Source organism: Melospiza georgiana, chromosome 4, assembly GCF_028018845.1.
Source record: "Melospiza georgiana isolate bMelGeo1 chromosome 4, bMelGeo1.pri, whole genome shotgun sequence".
Taxonomy (NCBI): domain Eukaryota; kingdom Metazoa; phylum Chordata; class Aves; order Passeriformes; family Passerellidae; genus Melospiza; species Melospiza georgiana.
This window is the reverse complement of record NC_080433.1, coordinates 62,838,688-62,861,629: the sequence shown is the minus strand read 5'-3', so window position 1 is coordinate 62,861,629 and position 22,942 is coordinate 62,838,688. Positions and strand designations below refer to the sequence as shown.

At 40.5% G+C, this 22,942-nt stretch overlaps 1 protein-coding gene and 1 long non-coding RNA gene across 5 annotated transcripts in view; both read right to left on the bottom strand.

The window, feature by feature from the left end:
* BRD1 (bromodomain containing 1) overlaps positions 1-12,469 on the bottom strand; it is a 59,806-nt gene extending 47,337 nt beyond the window's left edge. For all 4 annotated transcript variants that reach the window (XM_058022168.1, XM_058022169.1, XM_058022170.1 and 1 more), the window contains exons 1-2: positions 12,390-12,469; positions 6,912-8,292 (exon numbers count right to left, since the gene is read on the bottom strand). In XM_058022168.1, the coding sequence (XP_057878151.1) occupies positions 6,912-8,278 (1,367 nt within the window). In that variant the 5' untranslated portion in view covers positions 8,279-8,292; positions 12,390-12,469. The remainder of the gene's footprint in view (positions 1-6,911; positions 8,293-12,389) is intronic.
* Positions 12,470-13,066: 597 nt separating this feature from the next.
* LOC131083090 (uncharacterized) lies at positions 13,067-22,893 on the bottom strand. Its single transcript, XR_009114396.1, has 2 exons — positions 20,630-22,893; positions 13,067-18,591 (listed from the first exon to the last, which is right to left on the bottom strand). It is a non-coding gene; the product is annotated as an uncharacterized LOC131083090 (long non-coding RNA).
* Between the last annotated feature and the right edge of the window lie 49 nt (positions 22,894-22,942).

Sequence of the window (22,942 nt, the reverse complement as noted above, 5' to 3'; positions counted from 1 at the left end):
GATACAGGACTTCTCTAATTATAGTAATTCCAGTGACACTTACTGGAAGACAATTAGCATAAAAGTAGAATACAGAGTTAGGAAGAATTTATTTGGGGAACTGAAATTAATTCTGGAGCCTTACCAACTATTCCTCCTGGCTCCATAGCCACAAACTTCAGTTTTTGAAGATCAGGATGCCCACCTGGACAGATGAAACTCTCTCTACTCTTTTCATGGAAATCTGTGGCATCAGCTACTTATGAAATTGTAAAACTTGCCTTAAAATACACTTTTTTTTTAAACAGAGGAAAACCACAATTTTGTTACCCTATTCTTCAATAAAAGATGAAACTTACTATATGACTTATTAACTTAAAAATAAAAAACGCCTCAAACTGCTCTGACCAACTTGAAAGACAACACAGGCAAATGAATAACTATGTAAAAATCAGAATCCATCTGCATGTCTTTATTTCCTCTTGAAAAAGGATAACTCCTTCAATACCAAGCAGAAGTAAGACAGGTGCCTAACAGAGTGCATATCAAATCCTGGAAAGACTGGAAAATATTTCATTTAAACTTTTGCAACAAAAGTCTGCAGAATCCACATGCAACAAATACACTTTCTTAATTAGAACTACTTTGCAGGTTTTATTCTTTTTGGACTGTTATGTTTTAGAAATCTAGCTACTGAATTTGCCTCTCCTAAGTTGAAGTCTAACAGTATGTATTTAATCTAGTGATATATCTTCTGGAGCCTGAAAGCCTCTCCAGGTTCCTATTCATTATTCAACATTTACTGGTATTTGAATAATTTTGAATGCATATGTAGGAAGCAATTTGTTTTGCTTACATGACTGTGAACCCCCTATTTTTCTATTTGAGCAAGCAGCTTGTAAAATTTTACTTGGACAGGAAAAGTAAAACAGTGAACTGAAGAGGTAAGAAAACTGCTATTTCAGTTAATTCTGTTATCTTCTTCCTGCTCTAGCAACTAGAGTTGGTCATATTCCAAAACTCTGGATAAGGAAAAAAACCCAAAACAATAAATAAAATAAAAAACCAAAACCAAACCCATCTCAAACAATGAAAACCTCCCACTCTGTCACACTGGAAAAATATCTTCTCAGAAAAACTGTATGTGCACATATACCTCTGCAAGTTCCTATACATATATAATGACCACACATGATATTTTGGTATCTAATATCAAAAGGCTAAATTCATATCAGATGTATTAAACAAAAATCACATTTTGATCTGTAATAAAAGGAAAGCTCAGTATTTATCTTCTAATTTTTTGTCCTCTCCGTAACTTGATCATTGAATAAAAAAACTGCCAGGACACAGTTCTTCAGACAATGCATTCTTTAGATGTTTTGCTATGGCACAAATCACAACATACTCTACTTGGCACAAAAAAAAACCTGAACAGAAGTTCACATAACTGGTGAAGTTCTGAAAAGCAAAATCACATAAGTCTTGGTTTTCACAACTGCAATATCACATATATAATCACTGTGGACCAAGCCCCTTAGAAAGCACATAGAATAGTAATGAAATGCCTTACAGAGGTAACATATTAATTTGCTTTAAGCTTCTTGGCCTTGTACACGTAAAATAAACAAAAGAAAAAAAAAGTATTTTTACTCAAAATCTACTTTTACAATTTACTAAATAAGTTACACTTCTTTGAACACATTAATTAATCTTTATTTAATAAGCCAACCAGTGTCAAGATGAACTAGCTTCAAAATAATGCTCTAAAGTTACCTTTACTTTTTTTAAATACTGCTGAGGCAAAACTAGCGAACACCACAGTAGCTTTTTTAATTTAGGGAAAATTATTTTTTTATTTAAGCAAAGAGATCAGGATAACATCAGGAGTAGTTTCTACATGTACCAGAAAGTCAAAGTCAAGCAATGTGACAAGACAAGAAATCTCAGTTGAAGATTTCTGGCATTCCCCTCAGGTGATTCTATGATCCAAGTATTAGGTACAGTCACACGGCTGTACCTACATCATGCTCCCCTGGAATTAAAATAAGCATTTTCACACCATTCTGTAAATTATAAATACACGTATATTCAAGGCTAAAGAGCTAATAGACATTGGTCTGGATTTATTCAGCTTCCAAGTTCTTTGCAATGCTGGGCCCAGCAGTATTTTTCAATAGCTTTTTTTATGCTGAATTTTAAGCCACATTTCTTGTTCTTTACCCCCACCTTGAAAACTTTTTGAACTTATAAAAAAAAAAACAAACCAACACCCAGAGTACCCTAAAAAACGTTTTAAAAAAATCCCCAAAAGAAATCCACAAGCTACATAAATGAATAAAAAGCATGATCTGTGAATGCAGACTAACACTGTCTTGAAGGCTTTGTTAATATTCCTTTCCCCTCCTACTGCATTTCAACACTTTCTGTTTATTATTTTTCTGGTCCATACTTCCTTTCAGAGACAATCAATATTCCTGTATTAAGATAACAAGACTACATTTAATTACTTGGTAAGAAAGTTCAAGATAGCTCAATTGGGTAAATCATAAACCAAAAGAAAATATTGGTTTTGCCTTGAGACACAGTAACAGAAATCCAGCTTACTACCAGGAACAGTATTCCTCCTAATAAAACCAAAGATCAACATAAAGAAATCAGTTAAGGTGGGGCACATAAATGCTGATCTGTCAGAAGAGCTGAAAATGTTTTTTGTAAGAGTCTCAGCAATTTTTGCTCTCAGTAAGGCTATTACCTTACTTTCATAACAATCTTATAATTCTCTTTTAACATTAATGATGCAACAAACCTCATGAAACAACATACAGTGTTCCTACTTCTAATAAAAGTGGGGCTTTTCTACTTATTCTTTGCTTTCTATATAAGTATTGCATTTCAAATGTTTTCTTAATTTCAGACATAACAAACATGCCATGTTTGCAGAAAGAGAAACTAAAGATGAAAGCAAATATTTATATGCTTTTAATGCCAGATGCCATTTAACAGAGCAGTACTTGCAGGAATGGCATTTTAATAAAGCAGATTACACTGTATCTCAGTGTATACTTTTAAAATACTGTAGATTAAATATTTCATATCACATTCTATTTCCCTCCAAGTATATGGCTACAATATTGTAGTTACACAGCATTTTTAAATAACGTAAATATTGACACTAGCTAACAAGCAAATATTTTTAAATGCCTTTTTTGACACATAAAATTAAGAGGCTACACAAAACCAATGCTGTTTGTACTAGAGAATTAAGCAATCAAAAATAAGAGAAACCATGTAGTTTTCCCAGCTAACATTGTAACACTTCTGCTGCACATATCCATCCTGATTGCTGAATAAGGTCACATTTACAAAGGACAAGGATGAGCAGCAGCAGATTAAAAAACAAAAAACACACAAGAAATTGAGCAGAGTCTGTGCAGATAACTGACAGAGAGAAGCAGCTAGATTTAGATTGCCAAGACAACCCCAAAAGTTAGGATTTCCTAACTTGAAAATTCTAGACCTGCAGTCTAAACAAAATCCTTCAGTATTTTTGAGGGAATCTCTACACTAGCAAAATTCAACCATTACACATCCCTAGTGGCACATACCATACTTCAAGAACAAATTTGCCATTTTCTTCAGCCAAACTAGCTGGTGGCAGTGGGAGGCCACTTTCTGACTACCACTTGCCAAGAGCAGCAGGCACTGTCTGTCCCTCCCATACAGTGGAAAAGTTTTGGATGTCCTTTCCCACTCTCCTTCCTACACAGCACAGCTGCTCTGGCACTTCCCAGGAACACAACTTTTATATGATTCCCATTTCTACCTTTAAACAATCAAAAAACCCAAAGAAACAAACAAAAAAAAGCCCACCAAAAACAGGCAAAGAAAAAAAAAACTAATTAGTGTGAACAGTACAGTGTAAGCCACCACGTTCAAGAGTTTGGTATTTCAGTAAGAACTGAACAGAAATTTCAAGTAAAGAAACAACACATCTCTGTAGGCAGGTCTGACACACAACCTCCAGGCACGGCAGTTCTCTGGTAGTCCCATACATCATTACCAGAGCTAAGCAAGTTACAGGTCAGCACTGACAGCACTGAAAACTGAAACCACCTCAAGGCTCCAAGATGAACTACTGCACCTCTGGAAGTAGATACTCAGGTATAGACTTTCCAAAATACCTAGGCAACAGGACAGATATAAGCCCAGCATTAAAAATAAATTAGAAAAAAAGAGAAAAAAGAAGAGGCAGGGGAGGTAAGCATTTATCTCCTATCATCAAAAGATCAATGCTTAGCAACTACTGATCTGCACCCCTAAATCAGTAGTTCACAGATTAAATTCTGAGAGATCATATAATTAATTATAAATGACCTAGAGGATGACACTATCTATATAATTTAACTGCAAAAAGTGTAGAATATGAGATCTGTGGAAGAAATTCTGGTAGAAGTCATTCAAGGCAGTAGCACAGAAACTCAACCTAAGGTAAGCTGATCCAGAAATTCGTAAGCTACAAAAGTTGTGAAGAAATTATGAAATATGCTGTTCCACACCCAGTCTTTTTAAAACATCCAGGACACTGGGATAATTGCTTTGGAAACCAGAATTATTAAAAATTGTGTTACTAAAATGCTCAGTCATTCATATACTCTGACTATCCAGAAAAGGATACAAATCCTTCTCCTTAAACTGAACACAAATTGCAAATTAGTTTCCCTCAAGCTTCACCAGAAGTACTCAGGGGCTGCATCCAGCATGTACTTTCCTCCACTGTGCTCTTCCTATGTGTACACTCTTCCACTACCAACTCTGAAGAGCCAGCAATGTGCAGAGGAGGCTTACACCCTAGGTACTAACAAAGCAATCCAAACCAAGCTTCTCCACATGTGCAACAATTTCCAGAGATGTTGAAAACATAATAAAATCAAATTCTTCGGGTAATAAAGCACTAGTGTTTAAACACTGAGTGTATATATTTATTCTCTAGTAAATTTAATCACTTATTTGCTCTTCCTCAAGGCCTCTGAAAAGTCATGCTTCAGCTCCAAAGGAAAAAAAGAGTATTTAATAAACAGATTAGAGAAAAAGAATAACATAAATGAAGACTACTGTGAAATGATCCAAATAATTTTTTAATACTTTATGTACTTAATTCCTACAGAAACACAAAAGTGTTTCCTAAACAGACAAAAATTGAAGAACAGCCAAAGGAAATGGGACAACTTTGGTTCTAAAACTAGAGATTTGGGTCTGCAGTGTAATCACTTTTCCTTTTAATATGCCCATTTGTTTCACTTTTAATTCAGGGATCAGTTTTCTAGGACTGCACATGTTCACGTTACAAAGAGTACTTAAGCCAGGGTCTCTCTTAGCCAAAGACAAACAATTTATAATAAAGCTCAACTTTAAAATACCTTTGAACTGTACACTTTTTACACTTATGACATACAGCACAGGAATTGTACTTGTTTCTAGAAATATGAAGAGATGCATAAATAGAAGAATGCTGAATTTCTCTGCAGTCTTGAAAAGAAAGTCAATCATTAACATGAAAAAAAAAGAAAGAATAAAATGCCTTTTATGTGTAATCCTGGCATCTAATGACTATTTTAAAAAAGCCATCTGACAACAGCATCTTTTTAGGGTCTGGTTTTGTTAAAAGTTGCCAATAGAAGGAGCTGCCAGAGGCACAACTAAGAACACACTTTCTAATCCTCAACTCTTAGTTCATGTTCTTTCTTACAGTGTCCCACAAAAAAAGCAAAACAAAATAACACTACACTACCAATTGAGACTATCCTAATTAAGAGAAAGTCAAACTATTATACACCAACTTCTCCTTCCATGGACAGCAGTTCCTGTTTAAAGAGCAGTATTAGTGGCCTACTGTCAAATAAAGTTTTTCTGCAGTGCATCACTGAACATAAAAACCATTTTACCAAGCCAATCCTAACAGGACAGAGCAATCAATCTGATGTTTGTAAACACTGCATGGGAGGTGAAGGCTGTTTGTCAAAGTCAGTCAATAAGTAGCTTCTTACATTAACAAAACTTATTACAGGAAATAACTGCAGTCTCCAAACACATACTCATTTAGATTAATTTAACCAGCTTTAATTGCTCCCTACCTGAGACTTGGAGTCAGCTATTTAAAAGGCATTGCATTACATTAAAAGCCCTCACTTCTGTGCATCCAGAGTCCAGTCACAGGACAGGAAAGGAGCCTGCACATGGAACTGCTGCCTATCTGAGAAACTTTCCCAACTACTGCTCTTAAATTAGTAAGAATTTCATTCAACAGGTAAACAAATATACTGGTGTTGTAAACATACAAACATAAATTTCAGAAACACCTCTGGAGTAGTTATTCTGCTACACAAGGAAAATACTTCCTTGAAGGTTTTTTGTAAAACTTACATGGATAAGTTTATTCTTTATTTATGTAAGATGAACAAGATTCAAAACTTACATACACAATTGTAATTTTCATTTTGGATCCTTTAAAATTAGAAAAAGAAGCTCAGAAACCAAAATTACAAATAAAATTAAGTTTGAGCTTGGCTTTTTTCCTTAATATGAAGATCAGCTGCACCTACTATTCCGAATTCAGCAGTTAATTCTTAGAAGTACAATGAATGACAAGTGAAAACACAACAGAACTTAAGTCTGACAAAAAAACTCAAACCAAACGTTCTGAGGACAAGACAGATCACTTGATCACTTAGTAATTTCTCTGAGGAAGTTACTGCATTTTTAATGCCACTCCACAACAGTGCAATGTACATAATTAAGAGTAGTTCTCTGTAAAATGCCTTTAAAGAAAGCACGTAAAAAACATACAAAAACTTCAAGGTGGCATCTAAAAGCACTGGTTGAAAATGATATAGATTAAATAAAGGTTTCTCATATTTTGATGGTTTGCTTACCTCTGGGGGGGAATATAAGGAGCAGATACTGTTGGCATAACTGTACAGGGTTCAACCACTGTTTTCTTGGCTTTTTTTGTCTTTTTCCTGATTTTTGATGTAGACCTAGCAGTTCTGACTGATCCCTCCTTTCTACAAACACCGTTTTTGATTTCAGCTTCTCCATAAATATTGAGCGGTCTCCGTGTGCAGCCTGGTGGAGTATGTACATCGCAGTAGGCAGTCTTTTTCACAGAGAACGTTGTTCCACTGCCAGTTAGCTCTTTCACAGGTTCCATTTTCATATACAGACCAGCCTTTTGAGCACACGTCACATGGAATGCAGTATAGCAGTTTGCTTTGTGGCACTGGATGCAGGCACCAACACCTTTCTGTTTACAGAGGTAGCATGTTAACTTCCATCTGGCCGGGGGAATGTTCCTGACACCATCAATTGGCTCAATAAAAACCGTATTGGCAAATCCAACTTCTGGAATCCACAGAGCACACACCACGTGTCCCCAACGATCATCATCTGTCTTTTTAAAGGCACCTCCCTTGTTTGGGCACAGCACACAGTCTACAGGCCGAGAGCGGGACTGCAAACAGTGTCTGCAGAGCCACTGGCCCTCAGGTATATATGGCACCCCATAGCATTCCTGATGTACTGCTAAATTACACATATCACAAAACAGGATCACATTGCTGTTCTGACATTCACCATCCATGCATATACAACACACTGCATCTTCATCAATTAAAGACTGATGATCACCCTGCTTTTGGTTTTCACAATAAGACTCTTTTTCAAACCTATCCATAAGGAATTCAAACATATTTTGGGAAACAACTGACACTCCATCACTTTTCCGCTTATCATTGATCAATTCTAACCACGCATAATCTTCTTCATCCATGTCATACTCAACTTCATTATCAAGTTCTTCTGCTGACTTCTCAATGAATTTGTAATAAATGGGAGGTCTCCGAGGAGCTGAAGGGGGACTGTACTCAACAATCCGTACTTTTGGTTCTGGAAGAGGAGCTGTGGTAGCAGGGATACCATGCGAGCTCGGAAGAGCTTCATTTTTCTTCTTCACTTTGTTATTTTTATGGCGTTTGCTTCGTAGACAAACCGGTGGTCTTTCACTATTTTCTTTATTGCTGTTGCATTCACTCATTTCCTGGGCAGTAAGATCATCTTCTAGTATAATTTCTAAAGGATCAAAGATACTGATCCTATGCAGGCGACCCTCAATTTCTATTTCAACCATCCTTTGAGCTTGAGCGTACGTCAAGGTTTCTCGTGTCGGGGAGTGCTTAATACTGCATGGGGAAGAAGAATGCCTTGCTGCCGATACTCGATGGCATCTTCCTTTTCTCCTCATTTGGTAATGTTTACCTAAAATTAGAGCAACAGTTAATACTATGAACTTCAAATAATCATATTAAAATATTAGTTTTACTGTAGTAAGGGAAAAAACCTTCAGTTCTATAGCCCTCTATGCATATATTTAACTAAAAGTAAACAAAACCAAAAGCTGTCACTCTTACTCAACAGGACTGCTCGGTTTGGTACAAGCTTAACCTGAAGATCAATAGACGTTCTAAATAACAGCTTCCCTGAGTAAACACAGCTATACAGAATCCTTGCTAGAAACCCTCCAGAAGCACTGTCGGCAAGACCACTCCGTGAGAACAAAAACATTTCAGATGTGTCAGAGATTTAAAAATACTGCATTTGTTACCTTGTAAGAAAACCTTTAATACAATACTTAACACCTTAGGGGCACCTGCAGTTTGAAAATTTTTGCAACAGCTACAGACTATGTCCTCTAGACCTCTCTTCAAAAAAACTAATGCAATTGTGAAAGAAAAAATAGTTTTCTGTGAATTTTTTTCCAGTGCAATTTGAAACATTCATGTTATCAATCCAACTACTATAGCTATATTTAAAAGCTAGAAAAGCACATATACTTCCACATTTGGCAAGTGGGCAGTTTGACAGCCCTATACTTTTTTTTCACTTTCCTCAATCCTTAGTGAGCCCATTATTCTTCACAACATGACAAGAACATGACAGAACTCTTAGTGCCCAATATGGTGCAGTATGGACTGCAACCAGTAAATATTTCACCTGTAAAGCAGATTTGACTTAGGGCCAAAATATGTTCCCTGCTTTTAAGTACACACAGTCCTCTCCTTCAACAGATTCTTCAGGAGCTGTTCTCTAACCAACTGCTGATAGATAGAAATCTTCCTGCTTACAAACCCACTCCCAAGCTCTTTAAAACAATTTTTAAGTTTACAACCTATTGCAAAAAGATCACGTACCATACAAAAAGACAGCTTTCTTCCCCCACTCCAAAGCCCCATAACTAGGATGGTTACAAAACTTTTAACTTAAAAGTGTCCATACATACTCATGCCTTTTGACATGTTCACACTGGGTGGGGTTTTTCTCCTGCAAGGGTTGAAAATTTTATAAACCTGACTGACATTGTCAAGTCTAAAATTCTATTCCACTCCTTCCTTCTTCCCAAGAAACCATTAATAAATAGCATCGTTCAACTTCAGCTACATAAAAATCCCTTCATCTTTAATCACTGCCTAAAGTATTATTAAGGCCTCACCATTTCAACTCTGCATTTAAAGTCAGGGCTGCTCACCATAACACAAGTAGTGTTAGCATATATTGCCAAAATAGTGGAGAAATAGAGAAATCAAAACACAACTGCTGTGAAAGACCAGTATCCCCATTTCAGGAAGCAAACAGCAAGCACTGAACAACTAACTACATTAATTCCTCCACGCTGCTTGCCTTTTGCTTAAGTCTATGATGCCAGTTTCTAAAGGCCTCAAAGTACTGAGGGAACTCCTTTCACAGAACACTACTAGATCAGGCAACTAACCCTGAGACTAGTGCCCAAAGGCTCTGATCTGTCTGCTCTCACAAACACACTCTTCTTTTCATAACCTAAGCTAGTTTTATTTTGCATGCAAGAATTGTGCTTCTCATAAATCTGACTTTTACACAACTCATTCTCAACCCTTCTTACTAGTTTCTATGTCATATAGAAATTCAGACAACAGTCAATGCTCAATCATGACAAATCTCTGTTCTGCTCTTTATAAACAACAGAAGAATATAAAAGGTTCCATTTCTTCAAACAACTTTGGAAGAAGCATTTAAAAATTAAATTCTGCAAAACAACACAGGATTCAATCATACTAGTTTCTAAACTGTAGTAAACAGTGTAAACAATTAATAACACCAAAGAAGGTCCAATCACTAAAACATACTGGTAATTTAACCAAAACTAAAAATTTGTTTCCAGCTTCAATACAGATTTTGTAATTCAGAGACCCAAATGTTTTACAATGGCCCTGAATTCTGTTATTGTGAACAAGTAATGATGGATTCTTCAGCTAAAACACACTGATGTGTCCATGTACAGCAACTTATTACAGATCAGAATGACATTACCTGTCAAGAAACAAGGTTTACAGCATGTTTACCTCATACAATTGCATTTCACTTCTGTCTTAAGCAAAAGCCTGCTTTGGTACTTTTAATGCCCCTTCCTACATTTTAGCTGGTTGTGTATCTGTTTGTAGTGGCTCCTGAGGATAGAGACTGTTTCAGAAAAATTCAGAGGGAGGGATGAGAGGTGACCTTCAGAAATCAAAAACATGTGTAACTTGTCCACACTACCTTAGCCCAGTACCACAGAAAAATACATTAATGCTATGTTTCCAAGCTCTCCACCTCCCTCTGTTCCCAAGATTCTTGAGCATGGCTTCAGGCAGGAATTAAAAACAGGAAGAAAACTCAAAAGCACAAGATCTTTAATCTTTCTTAAAGATTTAGGACAGCTGTTGCAAAAGTAAAACGAACTGTAGGAACCAGACTGATAAAAAAAAGGACTGAGCTAGCACCTAGGTACACTGTAATACTCAACAATAAATACATCTGACTTAGGAAGGAAGTTACAGTCTCAAACACAGACTAGATAGCCTACAAATACAATGCAGTGCACAAAAAATTGAAACTGGTAGTACTCAGGCCGACCTTCATGCAAATTTAGTGTGAATAACTTAAATGCTCCAGAGGCCAAAGCAGTGTTTTGTTTCTCCAAAATTCTTGTTTGCAAAAGTTCTATAAATACTCCGGATGAAGACCAGAGTTCTGCATAGCAAATTCATGACCCACAACTGGTTTGCTTTTCCTACGCAATTATCAGCTGGCACTTCTCCGTCCTATCCCTGCCCCCCTTCCCAGTATCCAGTACATCAATAGGAATGAGGACCACAATGTAAATTTGAAGCGTAAACTAAAACAAATTTCCATTCAACGACCACAAAGATACTGCAGTAACCGCACACAAGATTATTTTAATGCACTGTCCTGCCCTCACAGACTGCGGGATGTAAACCAGGAAAGTTATCCACAGCTCTCATCTCCTAGAATTGCATCAGCTGCTTGGGAAGGAAATCACCAGCAGACGTTTTTCCTCCCCATAACACAAGGGAACGTTTCTGTGAAATACGTGCTTTGAGGCAAAAATAAAATTAAAAAAAGCTATTTACCAAGGTGTAGGATAGCTAAAACTAACACGAAAAGTACAGTACCATATACTTCTAAATTACAATCTCTGCCCTAGTTACCTTCCTCCTCTTCAAATAAACTGTCTTTAGTCCCTGGATCCCTGCTCAATGGATTAGGGAACTGCACTCTCAATAGCACTTTCATGTAGACTATTAAAAAGAGAAAGACACAGGGATACTCTTTAGTCCTAGACAACGAGGGACGATAAGCAAACAGCGCTTACACGCACACTGGGTGGACACCACCCGCCGCTCCAGCCGCGCAGCGGGAGCGATTCCCCGGGGCACGGCCCGGAGCGGGGCCTCACGGAGCCCAGCGAACGTGCGCGGCCACGGCCAAGACACGCGGGACGCCCAGAGCCGCTCTCTCCCGGCCCGGCGGAACAGCCCGGCGCCGCCAGAGCCCGCGGCCATCCCGGGATCCAGCCTCCCGCGCGCGGCCCTGCCCCGCCCCCGGCCCGCCCCCGCCGCTGCCGCGCCAACACTTCCTGCCCACGCCCAGGGAGCCTCCAACGCGCTCCCCTGCCGCCGATGGTTCCTGCCCGGCGCGGCGCTCCCCCCTCCCGGCCCCCGGCAGGATGGTTCCTGCCCGGGCCCATCATCTCCAGCCCTTCCCAACAGTCACTCCCTCCCCGCCGCGAAAATACTCGGCCCACAAATATGGCGGCTGACAAAACAGCTCCAGCGGCGCCCTCCCTCCCTCCCCCAGACCGCCGCGCTCGCCTCGCCTCTCCGCCCGCCCGCCGCTGCCCTGCCCCGCAGGCGGCCGTGCCCAGTCCGCCCTGCTCCTTCCCCCATGCCGCTCTCCCGTCCCGCCGCAGCGGAACCCGCCGGCTCCCGGCCGCGCAGCCCCCGCCCGCCCGTCCCCGCCGCCCACCCGGCCCTACTCACGCTGTGGGAGCCGCCAAGGAGCGGCTGACAGACCTCCCGCTCCGCCGCTGCGGCCGACGCTCGGCCGGGTTAATGGCGGAGGCCCCGCCGGTGCTGCCGCCTGGCCCCGCGTCCGGCAGCCGCGGGCGGCCGAGCGGGCGCTACGAGGGCCGCGCTGCCCGCGGCGGTCACCCGGCGCTGGGTGCGGGGCTGCTGCTGCCGCCGGGCGCGGCGCATTCGTGAGGCGCGGCGCGCGTCGCCGTCCGGCTGCGGGCTCGGCGCTCGGCTCCCGGGGCTGAGCGGCTCCCCTCCCCCCGCGGCACAAACAATGCGGCTTCACCACAGCGCTGCGCCGACGGGGGGGAGGAGGAGAGGCGGGCGGGGAGGGAGGGAGCGAGCGAGCGAGGGAAGGGACGTGAGGGCGCCAGGCACCGCCCAGCCCCGCCGCTCCCGCCGCCGCGGGGCGGGGCCTGCGCGCCGCCGCTCCCCGCGCCCCCGGCCGGCACCGGCCGCGCTCGGGGCGGGAACGCGCTGGCCCCGCGACCGCCGCGCTCCCGCCCGGACCGGCCGGGCCCGCGCCCGAACCCGAACCCACCGCCCGTCCCCGGTACAACGTCCCTGGTTCGAACGGCCCAGCGCGGGCGCCAGGGAACGGATGGAGGCGGGACACGGCTCGTTACAAAACCAAGGCTAAAAAGTTGAAGCGACTGGTATTTATTATCTCTTTGGGGGGAAGTCCAAGCTCAAGAATCCTTAACGTAGAAAATGTGCTTGAAAGTCAGCTCTTTCGTGGTCTCTGGGTCAAGCTGCTGCTTGTGACAGAGAAAAAGGTTATTTCTGGCTTTCCCTGCGAAGGACACCCTTTGTTAGGTATTATTTTTAGACAGCCATTACAGCCATATTCAAGAACTGAAGGATTTTACTACAGTACATTTCTGCAAGGCAGCTGCACCCACATACTTAGAAAACAATGTTTTAGCTGGCCCAGCCTAACACAGTTGCCTGTGCTGATCATCCAGAACAAGTCCTGCATAAAGTAAAAAGCAAGTGATTTAGAGTAGGTATGATTCTTTTCATCCATCAGTATTTCACATCCACTCAGCTAAATTGCTGCAAAACAACTTACCAGTTCATTGTTATGTTTTCTCTAGCAGTAAAAGGTTTCCTTGCCTCAAAAACCAGTCTGTCCTACAATAAATACATGGCTAGGGAATCAGAAATAGATACACCTGTTATTGCTTGTAGAAAATTAATTAAGGTTCAGAGAGCTTAAGCAACTAGGCTGTGAAAATCTTGTAGAATATGAAAAGTACTTTCCAAATTCTTTTTTCCTCATCAGGGACCATTTAGCACACTGATCTCTGAACAAAACACAAGCTATTAAAGCAGCAAACACTCGTGCAGTCCACTCAGTGTAGGAATAGATCCTTAGGCTCAGACACACAAAGTACCTTCAACTTCCAACACAAGAAAGTTTGTACAAACTATGGAGGCCATCTGGTCATTTGTGTACTTCCCTGTGAGGAACTACTCTCCAGTTAAATTGTTTTAGTGATCCTGCCACCCGTCTCAGAAGTCTTACAACATGCTGATATAAGTTACTGTTGTTGCACTGGAATACAATCTGTGATAGAAATGTATTAAAGAGCAAGTATCGTACCATACCGTATCATGTACATTAGTGTGCAGAGTATTAAAAATGGATAGAAATAATGTCAAAAACCTATAAAGATTATGATAAGGAAATATATTGGTTTATCTTTTAAGGGATAATTCACATGTATCTGCTGTGCAGCTGTACAAATACTTTTTAAGTGGAAACAAGTTTTCTACAGAAACCTTGATGGCATCCACATTCTAATGTGTCTGACACACAGCAAGTCTGCCTTTTTTCACAGCAAGTTGCTTTTTTCTGCCAGGTGGGCTACAGCATTCCATAGTCCCTGGACATCCCTTTGATAACATGGTATTCCTTATTGGTATTTGCATCATTTAACCAATTTTCTATAATCTAAACTCATGCTTCTAGATTCTTCCAATTACACCCAGTAAGAAGCTGGTGTGTGCAGTTTTCGCTCTGGAGCATCCAGGCTAGGACACAGACCTCATGTCATTCCTTCATGTAGTATTTCAGAGTAACAGCACAACACCAGGGCACGCTCAACAAAAGGCTCTGTATTTGGAGTCTTAGACTTGTAAATCATTCCTCTTTGACCTTATGACAGGCTGCCAGAGCAGGATGCTCAGCCTCTCCATTTATAAGTGTACGTACATTAGCCCATATAGAACAGTATGTAGTATTGTCTGGGGCATCTGACCAGTCCTCAGCACATGTGCCTATAACCCCAAAGATCTGTTACCTTCATCTTTTCTACCTCACCTCATGGTTACTCAAAAGAATACAATTCTACTAGCATATGGTTCAATTTCAAGCCAAAATTAAGAAGCCCTCTGATCCCTAGTGTGATGGCAACAGACCCCTCAGCACCTTTTTTCACACCAGTTCAGCATGTGCAAGGGGCTTCAGTCCCAGTCCTTCAGAATCCTCACACCCCTACCTGGCAGCATCAAACTGTTAAACAAACTGCCAGTGCTGACTCATTCTACATGGAAAACTTCACAGAAGGAGGATCTTCGGCCTACTAGCTTTCACCTCCACTAGTTGTCAAGCTTTCAACAGAATCACTGCAAGAAAGATCACGCAAAGAAACATAATCACTATTCATCTGCCTTGGCATCCTCCTCTATTTTCTCATAGAATCAAACTTAATGAGACACATTTCTATATTTCTAAAGTGTATCAGCTTTGTTTCACAGATCACTAAAAGCCAACTCAAGGCTCACTGCAGCTGTAAATACTGGCAGGCGTACTGACCTACTTTGGATGCAACTTTGTATCCCTCTCTGGGCCCGGACAGCTGGCCGCTGAAGGGACCAGAAAGATTCGGAACTCACTCCTCGGAACCTACAACAACCTGTATTTCAAGAAAGGTTTTGGACTGCCATAACATACACATGTGGGTCTTCTTCCTATCATGATGACAAATCTGCCTAACCTTGCATGTGATACTTCTGTATGATGCCTTAAGGTAATGTATCACCAGTAAATTTTCAAGTTTGGCTTCTCCATCATACAATTTACACCTTCACACTCATCTATGAGATACAACATTATTACCGTGGTCCTCTCATCCTACACGGGGATGCTTTTAGATCTCACTTCATCAGCCATGGTATGTGGCACTGGTAGAATACTCGTGGGCATGACTTCACAAGTTCACAAAAGAAAGGTTGTTCCCAAACCTCACAGAAGCCACAACAGCATTCACTGTGGAAAAGATTGTAATCTTATCAATAGACATATTACAGAAGTGTGCTCACATGATTTCAGCTGTTTATTTTCAGTCCGTGGGGTGGTGGTGCAGAATCACTCTGCATCTTCTGGGTGATCTTTGCAAATTTTTGTATTTGTGTAATACACATTTGTATAATGTGTATTTGAAAAATACACATTATCACTGCTCCATCTCCTAGTCATCATTGGTATCTTGTATGAAAGACTGGTATATCGTACTAGACTGAGTGGGATATATGGTTCAAAGTCCTGGATGACCATCCTGGAATGAAGATCAAATTTTTTGCTTCAAATATATAAAAGTGTTGGTCCATTTCACTCCTACTTGTTTACTGAATATATTCCTTGTTCTCTGGTTAGGAAGAATTGTCTGGATTTTCCTTCTCGCTCCTCTGATCTGGAAGTCTTAGCTGTATTATGACAAAAGAGGGAATAAATTAAATAATATCGGTGTATATAATGTTCACCAACTGCTATAGAATCAAGGATTTTTTGTTTCTTACAGCCTCAGTAACTCTTACTTCCTGCACATACCACCTTTTTCATTCTCACAGCCAAAGCAGTTCTTTGTTTATGAATTGCTAAGACCCTTTAGTCTGACCCTGCAGAACAGCTCATGTCAATCCAAACGAACAGTCTTCACCAAAACACAAGTTTAAAAAACACTGGGACCTGTGTCAGTGCCTTTTATGGTACTGATGAAGGTCCAGAGACCTTTTATCCTCAGAGCTCCACCAGAAGTCACACTAGATCAGGGTGCTTGCTAAGAAATACCTCTGTAAGCTGCATCTGCTAAGCAGTCCTATGGGATGTTATCTATAGATGAGCTTGAAGATCATTTGACAGTGTGGTCTTCATAGTAAAGCTGCTATGCAAAGGCCCTCACCCCATTTCCATTTAAGCATTTGTTGGAACTACTACTTGGGGTCACCTACTGCAAGAAGAGGTGTGTATCCTGTCACTTGCTGATGGAGAGATACACCAAGCACTTTGCTGAGATAGGCAATTGACAGAGAAACCTACTGCCTGCTTTACTTATCCACTATCTTGAACCCTTTAACATCATTAAAGGATACCTTCAGGATTTTGCAGTTTTAAGGAGCTCTCTATAGGATGTGCTCATAACTGTTGCATGGTGGAAGGTGAGGATTGAGCTCACTCCTCTGGACAGTGCAAAGATGCAAAACCAAACTTCATTATTAGGATGTACATGGAAACATGTAAGCTATGCTCCAATAATAGACAACAAAAACCTGCATCCAAATTACAACAGGCTGCAACACAAGCACAGAGCCTGCCCATGTACTGACCTGTAGGTCTGCCAAACAGCAAAGCTATCATCTACTATTTTTGAGAGTATTTTATCAAGAACAAACCCTTGGAACAGTTATTGACACTATTATGTATGATGATATTGCTGTTTCCAAAAGAGTAGACTAGACAGAGCCATAATCAAGAGAATAATATTCCCTTTCTCTTCCATCATTGTCTCTTCAGTATCAATTATTTAATTCCTAGTGTTTACAGTTTGGCACCTTTATTATGTTCTGCATAGTAACTCCCCCTGCAAAGGTCTTTGTGGGAAGCTGTTCCTGCCACAGGATAACTACCATCAGAACAACCCCTTCATAAACAAGTTACCCATTTTTTGTTTAGCTCCCAGAGTGCCTCCCTGCATGATCAGATGAAAATGATTACGAGCACAAGAGAGCAGCAGTAAAGTAAATCCAGGATTTGGGAGTGCCTCTTCAGCATCCCCAGTTATTAGCTATCATTAGTTTAGTTTACAAAAGCAGCTGCATGTTTAGAAGTGGAGTGTCTGTCAATTCACACAGCATAACTAACTGAGCCAAGTTAGGGGTAAAGACAACGTCAGTGGTAATGGGTAGGATTCAAAAAACAAAACAGTAATTGCTATGCAAAAAGTTCTAAAAATATCATACTTGTACAGCAAAGAAATCCAAAACAGTGTGGCTAATCTACATTGGATTTTGACCACTTTTTTCACAAGACACACTGAGGAAACCTGAGTAGCAGACATAAGGCAGAATTTACAGAAAGATAATGCAAAAAAAAAAAGAACCTATTTGAACTGAACAATTTTGTCAAATGCAGCCATAGCAAAGGGAAAACAAAGTGTGCTCCATAGCTGTATCTGATAAACAATGATTTTTGAGAAATACAATTGCTTTTCGTTTCTGTGGCTGTTCTCCTGATCAGGTTTGGATTTCGTAAGATACCCGAGTTTGTGATAAACCAAGTAGCTTAGTAAAATAGCATAACCCAAGTAAACAATATTATGCAAATACATTGCTACTGTCGCTCTTTCCTACCTCCTTTCCTCTGCACTGGAAAGCATTCTCTACACAGCACTCATCCAAGCAAAAACAAGTTGCTCATTGCCTTCATAATTTTTAATTATACATAAAGTTTATTTTATTTGTTGAAATCCTTAGAGTAACTTCCCTTTTCTCAATTCCTCTGGTGTCAGCTTAAAAACCTGCAAATGTAATATGAGATGTGAGGGAAGTTCTTTTCCTAGTTAGCTCACTCACAAACATGTATCTAAGAAACAATCTCCAATGTTTACAATGAGTTAATACTTCAGCCTTAGTATGATTAAGTTAAAATTCAATTAGTAATGAGACCCAAATCCAGTCTTAATCACTTTACTATCTCTTCCTCATTCATTCTAGAGGACAAACCTGGTCTGCAGATGATTAAGATGGTTTGCAATGGAGGAAGTTCAACTGTTAGAATCCCTAGTCATTTGTCACAGAAGAAATCCAAAAATAGATGGGCTAATTCAGAATAAAAATTTGCCTCCTCATTTTTATGGGGAAGGACACAAGAAGGTGACATCAAAATCTGGGAAGGAAAAATAAAGTGAAAAATAAGTCAGAAATAAGGACTCAACACATGACATCCACAAAAAAGCCTCAACTGGGAAGAGCAACCAACATGGCCAGTAATCTTTCTCTGTACAGAGAAACCCAACACATGTGTACCATTTAACAAGTACTAATGAGCCCTACACAACTTTGTTTGTCCCAGACTTGCTACTTCCTCAGCAAAGACCTGATGCTGCCTAATAAAGAGAACTTCCAAACTCATGTATATAAATCAGTTCTGATACTGATGGCTTCATCAGGTAGACAAAATCTCCGTAGGCACAACAGGAATGCTAAAACAGGAACTTCAAACTGACCTCTCCTGAAAGATATACTCCAGCACCATGCTCACTCCACATGAAGGGCAAGTATGAGCAAATCTTGTCAACATGCTATTATATGCTCAACTCCAAGTCAAAAGTCAGTGACATACACCTCTGATGTGCTACACAGTGAGGATCATGCAGATTAAACAGCTGTGTTTGTAACAAATTAGGTAATTAATATAAATGCACACCATGGTGTTGGCAGTGAATGCTTGCTCCAACTACTGTGTGATTGCTCAGTCCTTATTCTCTGTGCACTCACCTGGACACCTTGGATCTGATGAGTAGAGCCAAGTACCCACTGAAATAAATGGGAATGTATGCTAAATATAAGTACTTTGCTATGTTACAAGTTCTTAGAAATCATACCCCTGTGACAGATACTAAATTGGACATCCAAATTTAGTACTTCTGACCTCTATTTTAAGGTTTTGATCATTAAGCTGACATTGCCTGGATAGGATCCTGGAAGAGGCTGGAGTCTACACAAGGAGGAAAGGAGATTATTTTATTAAATGTATTACCTCAGTGCATACAAAAATCTGTAATTCTTTCTGCTTTATTTAAGAACTGTTATCTCTTAATGTAGTTTTTGTCTTCATGACTTCATATGGAAAATGCATCACTGATGCAGAAGTTACTAGAGGTGAAACCAAAGGTTTGAGTGAAAATAACCATACCAGAGCAGGTTTGGAGATAAATACTAAGTGCTCCATTTTGCTAAAACAAGGTAACAACATCAACACTACTAACTACACTGTTATTATCAACATTTAGTGTTTCCAAATGAATACAAAAGGAGAAAGACAGAACTACATCAATTTATCACTGCAGTACCAACATTATGTTTACTGCCAAGAAAGAAATGGAATGGAGGAAGTAATAAAATTAGATTAAGATGAACAGCCTGATGACTGGAGAGACCCTGGGACCACAACACACAAAACTCTGTCTGCAGCACTAAACATCTACATTTGGCTAATAACATAATATTGAAATAGGTGTATTGAAGGCATACTTTAAGTTCTGTCACAGTAGGATAGGATACAAGAATTTAATTTAGTTTCCAACTTGTTTTAGGCTCTTGCTATAGCCTCCCTGAGAGCCTTCCAAGGTCAAAGTATACCTCAGTACTGAGAATGACAGAGAGATGGTTACTTAGAGCTACATAAGTGGTTTCTTTCTTCTCTGAACCTGTAATAGCTTTTTTCCAGAGAACCCAAACAATTTCCACAGAAGCATAGTCTCCTAGCTTTCTGCTATTCTACAAAACATGGAGAGCCAGATACTTGCACTTTGCTCCAGGAACTGGAGTGAGAAATTACTTCTTTATATTCATTTAATAACATATCACTTTTAATTCATGCCAGGTTCAGTTAACCACGCAAATAAAGATGTTTATTCACAATATCTGAAACAGATAACAACATTGTAAATGCATAAATGGAGGAAAAAAAAATTACTCTTCTGAAGTTAAATAATGGAAATTTTGGGTTCTTCCTGTCATGATGCCTTGCAGATTTTACTAATTATCTGTCTTCCTAAATGACTATGTTCTTTTACACACTTACACCTCAGACTGCAACCTTTATGGAAAATCTGTATCTTTAGACTATCACCACACCAGTGCTGCTACATTCACCACAAGCCGGCAGTCGGGAGCCTTCTCTAGGAATTTCAGTTACTTACTCATTCTTTTGCCTGCCACCAGATCACCACCTCTGTTTTATTCATCACTTAACTTGGTTGGTTGTGAGAAGATGCTCTTGGATCCAGCTTTGCTCAGATTTTTAAGACCCGATTTCTTGAGTTTCCGGTGTATTTTTGTAAAACAAGAAGAACAGAAAAATTCCAGTTATTTCACTCAATCTGTGATATACACCTCTAGATTATATCCAGGATCACTGATTGGTTCTCAAGCCACCTAAAAGATAATTTAAAGAAATAATTAACTTCCATTAATTTCAACTTCCCTAACCCTTAAGGAAATTTTCAGAATAGGATGTATGAAAAAACGAAGAGATACAGAGAAGAGGTGATTACAGAAAGAGCAACATGCAGTGCAAAAATGCAAAATTAATTTCCAGTCTTTTTTAATTTACTGTAAAATTTTCAACTATAAATTGTGAAATTCTCCAAAATCACAGCTGTTAAAAAAGGCAGTTAACAAAGCCACATACTCTGATAATTAACCTTTCCATAATATTGTGATAAACATTAACTATGTCATTCCAACTGCTGCAGTTTTATAGTTCTCTAAAAGATGCTTTACAAGGTGATGTATTTCAATACTAATAATAACAATTGTTGCTATCATCACTGCTGTAATTTCCTGTCAACAGAATGGTGATAGAGACTTCTTAACTAAGCTCTCACACCTCTATTACTGTGTCTAGCTGGCAGATCTAGCCAAGATCAAACCTCATGTTTAAGCAGTTCTATTCATATAACTGCACTTTGGAGCAGTGGAAACTGAGCAAGTCCAAGAAATTTCACCTCAAATCCCTTTGGCCTCAGTCACCCATAGTAACTAATACATATACTGTATGTATATAATATAGTCTGAATATACATATATATACACACTGATACAGTTGAACTCTACCAATAAAAAGAAAACGTAAATTAAAAAGTAATAAGGAACAAAGGACTGCCTGCACAGTGTAACAACTATTTTGTTGGGAGTTTGAGTAGTGTATGAATAATAAATAAAAAAAACCAACTTGACATGAGATTTCCAAAGAAGTATTAACCACAACAGACCATTTACTGTATGTTGACTGGCAGAATCCATTTAGAGAATCACACCAGTACTTAAGTACAAACATACACCTAATATGGCAGAATGCTGAAGAGCTCCACTATTTCAAATCAAAAGCTATCAACTGATCTCTTCATATATTGTCACATATTCCAACAAAAATACTCTTTACTTAATCTGTTCAAATTACAAAGAAAGAAAAGAGAAAATTAATTGATGAAAATAACTCAGATCAAAAAGCAAGCACTCGCTTAAGCACGGTCTCTCTAAACACTGTCTTAATCTAAAATTTAACATTGTTTTCAAACCGGTACTGTAAAGTGGTAAAGGTGGGAAACAAAGGATAAGCAATTACCTCTTGTAGCCTTACCAACACTTAAGGCAAAGAAAGTGAAATCTACGACTGCCACTGGGAATTTGATAACAAATGTGACAATCACAGCAGATTGTATCTCACACAGCTCTCCGGAGAAATGACATACATCAAAAGGACCAACAAACCACCCTTCTCCACCCCCCCTGAAAAGCCTGGATCACTCGGCCCATTGATAACCTCAACCAATGTTTTGCAATCGGAGAAGAAAAACACCGACCTACAACAGAATACCGGAACTGGAGGAGTTTTATCCAGAACAGGACCTTAAGCATAGAGCTGGCACTATTTCCCTGAACCAGCGCATTGCATTCTCTTCAGCCCTGACCATCCTTCCCTAAGATGCTCAGGTGAGACTCGAGCGCCACGCCAAGCGCCCCTCCCGAGGCAGACTCAGTACATCAAAGCAGCGCTCAGAACCAAACCCGCTGTGCCTCACACCACGCATACCCATCAAGGAAGATTTAACTGCGGATACGAACATCAGAGGCTAAATCCCTGACAGGGCGAGGGCTGCGCTCGGAACAGCGTGTCCGTGCCCGCCCCAGCGGAGCGATGCCCAGGAAAGCCTCTCCCGGCCGGCCCACGGGGAATGCGCAGCGCCCGCCCGCGGCCCCCGGGGAAGGCGCGGCAGAGGCCCCTGGAGGCACCGCCGGGCCTGAAGCACCGCAGGAACCACGCCGATCCCAGCTCGCCGCACGCAGAGCCACCGCCCTCAGCCGCCCCAAGAACGTAAGCGGAGTGCAGCGGCCAGCGGCCGCACCCTTGCGGAGAAGGCCGGTGTCGGGCCCCGGCCCGCCCGGGGCACCGCCGGGACGCGGATGCCAGGGGACCCGGGACCCCGCACCCCGCGCACAGAGCCCCGCTG